At 37.9% G+C, this 13,769-nt stretch overlaps 1 protein-coding gene across 1 annotated transcript in view; it reads right to left on the reverse strand.

The window, feature by feature from the left end:
- The window catches only part of vps53 (VPS53 subunit of GARP complex), a 231,859-nt gene that overhangs the window by 78,767 nt on the left and 139,323 nt on the right, over window positions 1-13,769 (reverse strand). The window contains exons 15-18 of the mRNA XM_043718341.1: window positions 11,808-11,955; window positions 6,306-6,388; window positions 2,970-3,048; window positions 2,059-2,207 (exon numbers count right to left, since the gene is read on the reverse strand). Coding sequence (XP_043574276.1) covers window positions 2,059-2,207; window positions 2,970-3,048; window positions 6,306-6,388; window positions 11,808-11,955 — 459 coding nt within the window. The remainder of the gene's footprint in view (window positions 1-2,058; window positions 2,208-2,969; window positions 3,049-6,305; window positions 6,389-11,807; window positions 11,956-13,769) is intronic.

A 13,769-nucleotide genomic window follows, 5' to 3' on the forward strand; every position in this document is an offset into this window, starting at 1 on the left:
CAGTAAGAATTGATCCAGTTGCATAGTGGTGATCTCCCAAGTCTGCAAATATGAAAAAGTATTTCTGCATTTCCAGCCGCACATCTGGTGTGAAATCAGCTTCACTCTTAACACACTGCACTGTATACACAGGAGATGCTTAGCATAACAAATACTTGCTGTTACAAAGCAAGCAGTTTAAACTGGCTGGTAGGCAGCCACAAAAAAGGATTCAAACAGTAGCAACTGAGCAGTTGCTTCAATGATTCTCTTATTCTTAAGAGTTCCCCAGGGAACCTAATTTTGGCTGGATTGATTAATTGATGACAGCTTCAAAGCTCAATCAAAATTTATTTTCGAATCCACTGTAATCCTTTAACAAAGTTTTTAAAAATGTTTATCAGAGGTCTATTAAATTAAAAAGCAAATACTGTATACCCTTTAGATTCCTTTAAATGTAAGCAATCCACATTGAGACACATAACCCACTGACAAATATCCTACAATTTAGTTGTAAATCTGACTAGGATTACAATTAAACCAACTCTCCTTGAAGCAAAGTCTAGTTATCTATTCATCGCACTTAGGAATTAAAATAAAATGAACATATGTATCTTTGAAACGCAAAGAGCTTTGCATATACAGGCTCACTAATTAAACAACACGACACACAGCAATGAGATGCATGCTAGTAAACAGTGTTTATTGGTTATGCTTGTTCAGAGCACAATAACCTCAGAAGGAGAATTGTAATTAATAATATGTGAACCGTTCCAAAAAAATTTCCTGTTTCTCAGTGTGAACAACGTTAGCACAGTCAGACCCTCTGAGCAAAATTTAACCAATATGAACAGGATCACACAGCAAGTATAATTACTTCAACCTGCCATGTATCAGTTTCTGTGACGAATTAACATAATTTAGTACAACAGTCAAATGAATATGGGATTAGTTATTTTGATCACTGAGACAAGTGTTTTCCAAACTGTTTATAAAGTATGCAAATATAATTCCCAAAGAATTAAGTCACAACAAAGATAAAATGACTGGATAAACTGGGATTGCATAACAAGAATGTAGTTTCATAGTGAAACTGCATTATTATGGCTTTGTTGGAGCTAAGACAGTCATCCACATCCTTTCACCTTCCATGCCTTGCAAAGAAAGTCTGGAAACATGTCATGGTTTATCATAACACAAGACTGTCCCCTTGGGACACACACACCAACACAAACATTAAATGCAAATGGAGGACCATCAACTTATTCAAAGGTGCACTCTGGTCTTTTAAATGCGTCAGTCTTCCTGTATAAAGCGCTTTTCAGCCTGCAGCTCCAACAGTCCAGGACTGCATGCTGGGGGATGCAGCAAAGCTTGGATCAGATAGCACAAATGCACGCTAGGGAAGTGTCCCTGTCTAAGATCTTTCATAGTGTACTGATATAGTGCTCTTGAGCTGTATGCCTGACAAGGAGAGTACTTTATGAACATCAAGAATTACATGATTGTATTGTAGCAAGTCAAAGTTTAACATGGTAAAGGGGGAAAAGCTTATTTATATTTCACTTCCTATACTTTTCAATTTGAAATGTTTTGCCCGCGAGCAGTATGCCAAACATGGATCATACATTGTAAATATTAAGGAGTACTGGAGTTGTATTAAGCTGTCTGAGGACTAGTTGAATTTTATTACAATTTCTGTAATTCAAATTGAATGGTTTTGAAAGGTAGTTTTACAAAACTTTGAATAAATATCTTTTTGGGAAAAAAAGCAGTTTGCATTGTAAAACTATAATAAAGCAAATCTTTTTGCTCATTTCATTTTCATCTTGTACTAATATCTTACAATTAAACTTCTTTTCCCACACCAGTTATTATGGAGACATTCTTAATCAAAGGTTTCAACTTTCTCAGAAATACTGCAGAGAATTTCAGATCACATTCCCAAAAGCCCTGTCAAAACCTGTGAATCATAAAAGGGTTGCACAACTTATTCACCACATAACTGTAGCTTAATTTATCTTCATCTTGTCTCTGTACAAACATCTTGCAGTGAACTTGTGAACACACATTACTTACTTGACAAATTTGATGCAAAACTGTGTGAAGTACTTCCGAGTAGAGGCAAGGTTATCTCGAATGATAGGCACATTCTGTTTGATATGGAGGATTATGGATGTGACATATGGACTTTGATCACCAACATGTTCCACATTTTGCCATGGCATCTAGAAGGAATGCAACATATAAATTTCTACATTTAGAAAAGAACCAACAAAGAGCATAAAAACTGATTTGTCGGTTGAAGTACCTGCATTGGTAACTTAGTCAGAATCATTATTTCATTGGTAACACATTACACACGAAACAAAAATTACACTTGTACTGATGTAATAACATATCATAGTATGTTAAAAAGTGCTTCATAGAAAAATTACTATTTGAAATGCAGTGACAATAGAGTACCAGCAATGTCTGATAGATACTAATGAGATGACTATTATTTAGTCTTTTACTTTGAGAGCAATTATGGTGGCTAAAACATTTGCTCTCTAATTTGAATTGTGTCAGCTTGAACAGAATCATCAGAACAGGCTGATAGTAACTTTTAATATCTTAAAGATCTGCTCCTTTGGGCTAAAAGGGTACTTCACATTTTTGGGGTGTCAACCAATATGACCTCAAAAACTCACATGACGTCCAGTACTTCTGCCCTGGAAGCGAGAAGATGCTACCAGTTGGGACAAGCTTTCAAGACGGTTAGAGAAATGTGTGTTGTCACACGACTAGAATGCATCAACAATAGGGTGACTCCTTGATCTAATGCTCCAAGTCATCAATCCTGCTCCTTGAAAGAGCACATCAAGGAAAGTTTCAAGTTGAATGTCCAAGATCCACTACACTGGGGGCACCAGATCACATTGGATTTTCAATACTCAACAGCATCCTGATTACTGATAGGAACTAATATGTCAAGAATTTGCACCTACTTTACTCATGGCAGTGAGTGCAGGATCACAGGCTGCATCCAAGTCCTGAACTAACAGCTGGATGCTATTGGAAATCACACTGTAATAGAAGATAGGAGAATCTCATTAAACACAATGTGGTGATATACAAAATAAAGCTCTGTTAAATGGAACATTCTATGGAAACTAATCACTTAATATAAGTAGCATGCTGATTAGTATAATTTTTCCATGAAGTTCCAAAAGGACAACATAATGGTGCATTTACACTGGCTTTAGGGAATACACTTTTCAGCATCAGGTTTCTAAATATCATCTCCATATGCCTCTATTTCCTTACCTAACAAGAATATATCAAGCTCAAAGTTGATCAATTTCAGCTCAGCTGTGTTAGTTTCAATTGATCCTGCATCCACAGACTTAATGGAAGGAGGAAAATTTCCAAGCTCTTGTTTCACTGACAAAATGCATGTTTAGGTTTATACAAGGCAAAAAGGTTGGTCCAGCTTTTTTCATCTAATAACTACACGTTTAGGGTTGTACTTGAATGAGGAGTCAGTGTTAACTTTTCAGCTCAAGATGATTGAGAGGTGATATACACCTTACAAGTTGGCAAATGTGATCAAGGTGGTGATATGGGCCGTGTTGACAAGCTGTTGAAGATCACGTTTCCACAGAAATAAAAAGTTGGATGATTGAGGGAGATAAAGACCTGAACAAAGACTGAGATATGCATGCTGCCCCAATTGATGTTTTGCATGGTTTCTTCATTAAATTGTGAGATACTCTTAATGCAGAAATTGTGATGAGAGTGAAAACAACTGCAGAATATCCAATGCATTGACGGTGAGGAAGATGATTCAGTATAGAAGGGAATGGTTATGAAACCAAAGTCTCATCTCTGATTCTGAATGGAATCCTTAAGATGATGCCTTTGCCAAAATCACTCAATGAATTTAATGAATTCTATGTCAGATGTTGAATTTACTTGGTTTTCAAAGTGTAATGACTTTAGTTCAAATTATCCTCAAAATGATTCCATTAAATAAAATGCGACACATTGAGTTGATTTGTTTTATTTTCATTTTATATTTCAAAATGGTAACTGCCTATCCCAATGCAGGTGGTTCATATACTCAGCACTTCAGCACTCCAGTCTTATGGAATGTTCTTGAATCTTTGACGCTCAATTTGTACAGTTGTTCAACACTATCTCGATTGATAATTGTGTACAACTACCACTTACCTTCAACAACCAGTATTAGAGCGTAAACCAAAGATGACACTTAAAAGCCTCAATTTTGGTCCAGAAAGGCCAATCAGATCTACCAACACTTTTGTAAACAAGTTCTGCATCATTAATATGGAGACATGAAAATTAAAGTTTAGCATTTATAGCTGGGCACAAAATTTACAGAGTAACTCATTAACAAAACTTGGTAAACAATCAGCTGGAGGTTAATTTTAAGGCTGAAACAACTTATGTTTTGAACAAGTTTAAGTTCTAAATTAGTTATTTGTATCGCAGGATTCTATTTACACTACTGTATTTGTCCATTCTTGGCTCATCAAATCAAACATAATATTCTTGTCTTTAACTGTAACTGTACACCAGCCCTCTGTTAAAAGAAGACATTTGTGACCAAAACTATTTGGCAGAGTTGAAGGCTCTACTAGATCGGCGCCATGTGATTTACTCCCCAAAGAGCAGCAGTGAGCAAAATTAACTGTACCTCAAACTCCAAATGATTGAAATATTTTGGCACTTGGACATTCACAATGGACTAACTGATAGAATTGTGCAGGGAAATTCTTGTGGCTTTGCACCATCTTATTGTAATCCATGGACTTTCCATCCTGACTGAAATAGGCTATGGCTTCATCACAAAGAATTAGGTCACTCCAGAAGGACAACCACAAGTACAGTCTACTAATAAATGAGATATTTTCTTTAAAGAACCTCTACGTTTTCACTAGGAAAACAAGAGGAGCCAAAACTATCGCAAGCCCAATTCTGATGTGAAGTAGTCACCAAGGAACACAGTTAAATTACATTACATTATGCAGTCATATTTGTTAATGCGAACAGAATTACAATATCAAGCAGGTAACAAACAAGCAAAAAAACCCTTACAATTTTAGAGTAACTATTTAAGATGCACGACATGCTCACCTGAACAGCATATTCAGTGAATCTGTGCCACATGACACTATTGTTAATAGCGAGGTCAATGCTGGACACTACAGAAAGATGATCAAATGGGCAAATCCAGAGAGAAGAGACATAATGCCAACATTCCATCTGCCTTCCTAAACAGTTGCCATACTTGACTTTGTGATTCAAGGATACTCAAATCTCCGTACTCCAGCGCTCTCCAATCTCTACCTATTTAAATATATTCTGTTCTGATGTTTTTCCTCTTGAAGTTATTACCTGCTAATGTTTTGCCACTTGACCCATCTGTAGCCTTTTGCAGATTTTTTGCATTTTCCTCATAACTTGCTTTTCTACTTATTTTTGTATTATTTGGTGACAATGTAATTAGTCCCAAATCATCCACATAGTTCACAACTAATTGAGGGCACCAGCACTGATTGCTGTAACATGCTACTAGCTACAGTTTGTCAACCTGAAAAAGCCCCTTTTATCTATTCTTTTTCTTTTTAATTAACCAATTATCTACTCATGCTAATATAAACCTTCAGGTGACATGAGCTCTTCTCTTGTGCAGTAATCTTTTATTTAGCACCTTATCATTCACTGCAGCCACTTTCTTAAAGACCCCAAGATGTAGAGCTTCAGGTTCAGAGACTTTATCATCCTTTGGTCCCATTAACTTTGAGTACTTGATCTCTAGTGATCAGGATTGACTCAAGCTTCTACCTCCCTTTTACCCTCTGCTTTTCTACTGTTTTCAACGTGAAGGCAGATTTGAAAAAGCTTGCCCAAAGTCCTTGCCATTTACTTGTTTCCCCAGCATTATTCTTCAAGGGACCAACCGTAGCTAACCTATTTATATACTTAACAGTAGCTTATAGACTATAGGAGACATTTTACACCAATGGGAGGAGTCGTCTCGAACTCACTTGCCCAAGAGAGGCAGAAACACTCATCACATTTAAATAATACTTGGACATGCACTTCAGGTTCCATAGCCTGCAAGCTATTGTTTAAGAGAGATGCAACCAGCATGAAAATGGATAGCTCTTTCTCAAGCAGCCCTGGCTAATGACCTTATCCTTTGCTGCAAACACCTAACGTGCTAAGTAGTCACGTATCTTTGCAATTGTGAAGCATTTATTTTAAACTGAAGAGGAAACTGTGGATTAGTCAATCCTCTCACTGCTTCTACTCACTTGCTAAAAGTATCCATTTCTGACATCAGGTTAATCCTTTCCACCAGACTTGCATCCACTTTTTCTTTGAGTTTCTCTTCAAGCTTCAGGAGTAAACACAAATGTCAGTAACATACAGGCAGCAATACAAGTTAGAGAATATTTAAGGAAAACAAAATTAGCAGACTAAAAACTGTCAGGTTACATGTTACAACTACATTGCCCCAATTTTGGGTTTTTGATTCCATGCATTTTGTTTTCTTTCTCACCATCACCGAGTTCTCACTTTCGTACGACTCAGTGCACCTTTACCTGCCCATTATCTGTATACTTTTTAGCACACCCCAGGATATCAAGACAGAATGTCTACCATTTGTATCATGCAATCATATAATCTAGCCTGATTTTGGAAGGCAGTAAACACACTGCGGCATCTGCCAAACAGATTATAGAGTAAGTGGACAAGTCAACCCACTGAAGATCATGTACTTCTACTGTATATAGTTCAATGATAACTAGACAAGCTCAAAATCCATCATAAAACATTACTGAGCTATACTTTGACTAAACTTCCAGACCACTTAACCAGATTCAGAACTTGAATGGACAAAGGAAATTTACAAATATTAATTTAGCTACCATACCAACATATACGAAAACAAATCTGTTTCGAATGGATATATTTGTAAAACAATATCTATTTAGGTAGTGAAACAGTTAAACACTGCATGCAGTCAAGTTGCTTTTATATGTTATGACCAAGTTGGTTACTGTAATGTGAAAGGATTCTTTTCACTGTAGACAGTTGATATGTATAATGTAGACTGTACTCAATTATTCTCCATTTGTGGAACAGATTCATTAAACAATTGTACTCCCACACACACATCAAAATTTCTACTTCTGTATAACAATTTATGGATGAATTAAGATGCAGTTTGTAATGCTTTAACAGAACACAGGCATTATGTTGGAACAGGACATGCTGACTAAATTATCAAGATTATATCTTATAACAAAAGATGGGTTATTTCCTGAAGTGCTTGAAAATCCATATGGCAGATTAACCCAATCACCAAATCATGATTTGAAATCTTGAGAATGTACTTTTATTTGTTTAAACATAATTATTACAGTGGTAAAAAGAAACTTCTGCAATTAAAATAATTTTTAACCTTTTCTCAGTCTTTCTGGTGCCTTGGATCATAGAAACAACAGTGGACGCTTCGGCCCCAAGAGTTTATTCCAAGCAATATTCTAACAGTGGCCTAACCAATGCCCTGTACAGCCACAACATGACCTCCCAATTCCTGTACTCAATACTCTGACCAATAAAGGAAAGCCTCAGTCTTTCTGGTGCCTTGGATCATAGAAACAACAGTGGACGCTTCAGCCCCAAGAGTTTATTCCAAGCAATATTCTAACAGTGGCCTAACCAATGTCCTGTACAGCCACAACATGACCTCCCAATTCCTGTACTCAATACTCGGTAACCCTCTTTGCTGTCCACTACACCTCCAATTTTGGTGTCATCTGCAAACTTACTAATTGTACCTCTTATGCTCGCATCCAAGTCATTTATATAAATAATGAAAAGTAGAGGACCCAGCACAGATCTTTGTGGCACTCCACTGGTCACAGGCCTCCAGTCTGAAAAACAACCCCTGTCTTCTACCTTTGAGCCAGTTCTGTCACTAACCATGAGATCTAACCTTGCTAATCAGTCTCCCATGGGGAACCTTGTCGAACGCCTTACTAAAGTCCATATAGATCACATCTACCGCTCTGCCCTCATCAATCCTCTTTGTTACTTCTTCAAAAAACTCAATAATATTTCTAACATCCTCAGTATTTTATGTTGCTTTGCAATGCATTTCTTGGAATGGGTTCTTAGACATTGCAGAGATATTTTAAGGTAATATATGCAAGCACAAGATTTTTCATTGTTATTGTGCTTTAGGTAGAAATAATTGGCATTTCATACACACGATACCCCACAGCATATCGGAGATGCAGTCATTTGTGTAATATAGGCTTTATAACAACTCCTGCACGAAGCATGGTTTCATTATGACAATGAAATAAATGAGAAAGTCTGAATTCAATAGATTGTTTGAAAGGTAAATGTTTGCCAAGACTTTGGCAATACTATTCTGCTCCACTCCAAATAGTGCTATAAGGACTCTTCCATTCACCTGAGACAGAGGGTTTCCTATCCTAACCAAAAGAGGATACTTCTTGGCCAAACTGTATTCCTTCAGTATTGCAACAATATGGATTACCTGCCCAAAAACTTAGAGCAAGGTTTGAACTGACAGGTGAAGAACAAGAAAAAGAAGAAGAAATGTGCACAACCAAAATCATACACTCAAAAACATGAGTTAACAATATAACAAGCCTTTGGCTGTGACTTTCATTGATCATTTTTTTAAAAAACTCTGCATTAAAGGGTGCCATTTAGCTCACTATTCCTGTGTCCTGACCAGATCAAAATCTAAATTGGTTTGTCTGGTCTTTGCACATATTGTTTAATATTTTGCCGTTTTGAAGTTTCTCTCAAACATTGTGTTTGACTCAGCCATTTGTAAAAGTGCACCCCAGGTTCCAACAGCTCATTGTACGGAAGAAAATCAGAACCTCCCCATTTAAATAGTGTCCCCTGATTTTGTAGCAAAATCATTTGGCTTATTTTACAGTGCTTAAGGTGTTTGATATCCCTTAATGTATTATTTTTATTATAAATAAAAATTGCTGAATTCCTGCCCAAAAAAGGCAAGGTTGATCATAATTAGTTTTGATGGTGCAATTTTAAAGCGAGCATTGATGATGATGATGAGGCTGCTTGTTTAAGGAACATACATAAAACTCGTTAGGCTGCGGGAAATCAGAGCTGCCAAGAGCACAACCAATATCTTGCCACAGTCTAACAAATATGTTAAATCAAAACAAACAGCGGATGCAAGCATAAAAATCTCATCGTCTGTTATAACTGCAATTTCCCTTTTGTGTAAGGATCATGGCAATGCAACAAAAATAGGTTTATTTTGAGACTGAGGCCCTTGGCTTTCATGTGTGCATGTATACACATGCCATACCTCTCCTTTGCCAGGATATCAAGGAGCTGAAAATGTGCACAAAGCTGAAGAAGTGTTTGTTTTCACTGCTCGAATTCGGCCAGTCCTGAGTGACCTCAACATCCATTGGAATTCAAGACTGCCAACTCACTGGGGACAAAGACTGCAAAGGGAAATGGGTTCATGAAAAGTTTCCCAGCAATGCATTTTGCTTGAAAATAAACGACCAAATCACTTTTCTAAGCAAATTTGAAAGAATAGCAGACAATATGGCAAATGTAAAAGACAGTGGTGGCATTAAAATGTCTGCAGTTTGAATAATTTCTATACAAGGAGACTACTTTTTACAACATTGAGCATGAGTCTAATCCAACAAGTTAATTGGCAGGAATTATAGCATTCATTGGGTAATGGAGTAAAATTCTAAGTTTTTAAATAAGGTGAGATGAAAAACACTTGAGAACTAAGAGATAGTGACATGGAACAACAGATAAGATGGAGGCTCTGAATAATTTTGATATTTTCTGACAATATACCACAACTACAATTATTGGACCAAATGCAATCACAGAATTACAGAACTGTTATGGTGCAGGAGGCCATTTAGCCCATCACTTCTATATTGGTTCTATTTCCTCGTGCCAATCTATTATCCTGCTTCTCCCCCATATTCCTGCACACCATTTCTATCCAAACAATCAGCCAATGCCCTCCAGAATGTCTCAACTGAATCGGCCTTCACCATATTTGAGGCTGTGCATTCCGTACCCGAAAGATTTTTTAAATTTCATCCTTGCTTCTTTTGCACATCATTTTAAATCTATGCTTTCTCATTCTTTATTATAAGCAGGAAAAGCTTCTCTCTATCAACTCTAGCCATGATGGTCATGATTATAAAAACACTCAGCCTTCTTCTCTCAAAGGAGAATAGCCCCAACTACTTCAATCTATACATATAACTGAAGTTTCTCCCATTCCTGGAACCAATCTTGGAAATCGCTCCTGCAATTTCTCCAACGCATTCACATCTTTCAAATAATGTTGCATCCCCAACTACACACAATATCCAGCTGAGCTCTAAGAAGTATCCTGTAAAAGTACAAGTTCATAGTTCATTGAAAGTGGAGTCACAGGTAGACAGGATCGTGATGACAGCATTTGGTATACTTGCCGTTACTGGTCAGTGTAATGACCAACATCCTTCACACTGATGAACACAATATTCATAAGAAAATAAAAAAGCTTTTAAAGCACAAAACACTGAGGATAATGGTGCAGATATATCTCGCCTTCACAGAATGAAGTTGAGACCATGAGACCATTAATTACAGTCCTCATACTATTTTATGCTCCTCAGTTGTCTCTTTTCCTCTCTCACCACCAGCTGACAACCGCATTTCAATTTTATAAAAGCAGGTATAACTAACCAACTGCAAACCTGAAATTAAATTTTAAGTACCTGTCATGCCAGATACAGCAGTCTTATTGACAGATGATACCCCTTCAGTCCATTGCATGATTGATAAATTAGAATTGGCAACGTTTGGCGTCTCTCTCACACATAATACTCTACACTGCTTTCCTTGGAAGTATTTTCCACTTACTGTATTGCTTTAGGTGTATAATGATGACTAAGCTCCCAACTCTATACCTTGAGGCGATGGCCCTTCCTAATATTTGAGCATGGCCATAGAAGTGGGACACAGATTAACTCTTCTGCCAAAACATACTGTATTCGATATATCCTAGCTGAGCCAAATCAAACCGATTCATCTCAGAGTCATTATCTATTTCTGCACAAAGTGGAACTATCTTAGATATTTCTCAGAACCAGTAATGGAACAAGAACTGGTACAAAGTTAACCCACAAACCCACTTACTAACATTATTGATGGGCTATTACTGTAGGTGTGCCTAAGCTATTCGTTTGTGGCTTCTGAACAGCAGCTCGTTCAGGCCTTGCCGTGAAATCGCTTTACCTTGGGATAAAGGATAAGTACTCCTCAGCTTTTTTGGGGCTGGATATTTGAAAGTTAACTGGCTCTACATGACAATCTACCTTTCTCCAGACTGAAAAAGTGCGTTTTCTAGTAATGTGAATTACATAGCTTTGTATTAACAGGAGAACAAGTAGTTTCTATCATTAACGTCAAACATTCTGGTTCACACACAAAGCTTCAATATGTACTCCTACCACACAGGCTGTGTCAGCAGTACAACTTTATACAATCAATGTCTAGTATTTCATAACCTCTCTGTTATGAAATACTCAGTCATTGAGAGACTTTATGAACCAAGTTGTACTTGAACTACAGCATGCTTTCTGTTTTGCACTTAAGGTTAGAGGCAGCAAAGTAACAGTTGCTCTCCCAAAGAAGCAGCTTAGCTATTTTCTGCAAACATGCAAACCACATGCCTCCAGGCCTTCTGTGCAGCAAAGGATACTCACCTGTTGTGTCGTTGCCAAGCAGTATTCAGCCGTGCTGAGGATGCTACAAATGAGGCACAGCTCCTCCACAGTGAACTTTGCAACCTCCGAGCCTTCCTTCTCCTTCAGAAGGCTGGAAATGGTCAGACCACCACTGCTGCTTGTCGTTCTGAAGAGAAGAAAATGCTAAATGACAAGAGAACAATGCAGTAAAACAAAGAGATGTTATGGATTCCCAAATCCATTTCCATTTCATTCTTTTTGATCTGAAACCCTCCTCTTCATCACCCACATCAGAGTTTGCCAAAGTTTTCTTTTCAGCCTTCTTTTTAACTAAAGATCAGGCAAAAGGTCTTCAACTTAGAAGGTGAAGATACCTATCACCACTCTTCTCACCAGCTATTTCATCCCCAAAGATTCGATTTCAAAATTTTTGACCTGGTTTACAAAACAGTCCACACCCTCCAACCTGAATTCTACAATTTCCTCCAGACCTGAGCTCCAGCTTGTAATCTCTGGTGTTCAAATTCAGACAAAAGGTACACTATCTTTTCACTCTTCCTCCTCATGATCGGGCCCTTCAAATATCATGATTGCACTTTGGAACTGGATTCTGAGTCACATCTCTCAGTAATGTTAAAAGCTCCTCAAAACCCATCTCTCTGAACAAAGCTTTGATTATTTTCCACGACTCTCACCGCTCATCTGTCTGGTTCAATTTTCCTCAAAGCTCCTTGGGTTTCTTCACAAACCTCAGCTATTTTTCTCCCGTAGTCTAAGGGAATCTCTCCTTCAGCAGCAGGAACAAAGGTCCATTGCAAAATTCACGCTTATTTGATGTGATGTCCAAATTAGAATAGCCATGACCGCTATTTCAATTTGCAATCCTCCCCACCACATTGCCAAATACTTTCACGAGGTGTATTGTTGATTCAGGTATCCCTTGCATTAAATGTCACTTTGAGATGCAATGGACCCAAACAATCCTCCCCAGCCTCACCATCAGCATGAATGCAGCTAACAGGACAGCACTACTGTATTACCTTTTAAAATGTTTCAGATTCAATTACCAAATTTCAAATTCAGCATGTTCTTCAACAAATCTTCAGACACAGCAGCTGATGCAGGACACCACTCTTAAAGTTCATATCATTACCATATAGTCTGTTTGAGGTGGTTCTCCTCAAATTCTAACAGCCATGTTGACACCACAGTTAATGTTACAAAGACCACAATTGAGATATAGGTTACAAGAGCTTTAAAAGTTAGAAAGCCCTCAACAATCCAGAAGTGAACTCTCAGATGTGCTGACATAATCATCAACTCACGGGCTTCAAACTGAATTTTCCATATTTTGTTTCCATCTCTCCTCATTTTGTTTCCTCACATTGCTGTGTTTTTTTTTTTTACAGAGAAGACATGAACCACTATTGTCATGTGCTCCCCATGCCATTACCTAGCCAGCTACTGAAGGTTCTGAGGTGTCCAGTGGACCAACAGATCTTCAGTACTGGCTCACTCTGTAGGAGAGAAATGCCTTGGACTCAACAGTGTTCTGGATGTAGGTTTACTCGCTGAACTGGGAGGTTCATTGCCAGACGTTCATCACCCTACTAGGTAACATCTTCAGTGGGTCACCGGGTGAAGCACTGCTGCTGATTCCTGCTTTCTATTTATATGTTTGGGTTTCTTTGGGTTGGTGGTGTCATTTCTTGTACTTTTTCTCAGGGGGTGGTAAATGAGGTCTAACTCGATGTATTTGTTGATAGAGTTCCGGTTGGAATGCCATGCTTCTAGGAATTCTCGTGCATGTCTCTGTTCGGCTTGTCCTAGGATGGACGTGTTGTCCCAGTCGAAGTGGTGTCCTTCCTTATCCGTATGTAAGGATACTAGTGAGCGAGGGTCATGTCGTTTTGTGGCTAGTTGATGTTCATGTATCCTGGTGGCTAGTTTTCTGCCTATTTGTCCAATGTAGTGTTTGTT

Source organism: Chiloscyllium plagiosum, chromosome 28, assembly GCF_004010195.1.
Source record: "Chiloscyllium plagiosum isolate BGI_BamShark_2017 chromosome 28, ASM401019v2, whole genome shotgun sequence".
Classification (NCBI taxonomy): Eukaryota; Metazoa; Chordata; class Chondrichthyes; order Orectolobiformes; family Hemiscylliidae; genus Chiloscyllium; species Chiloscyllium plagiosum.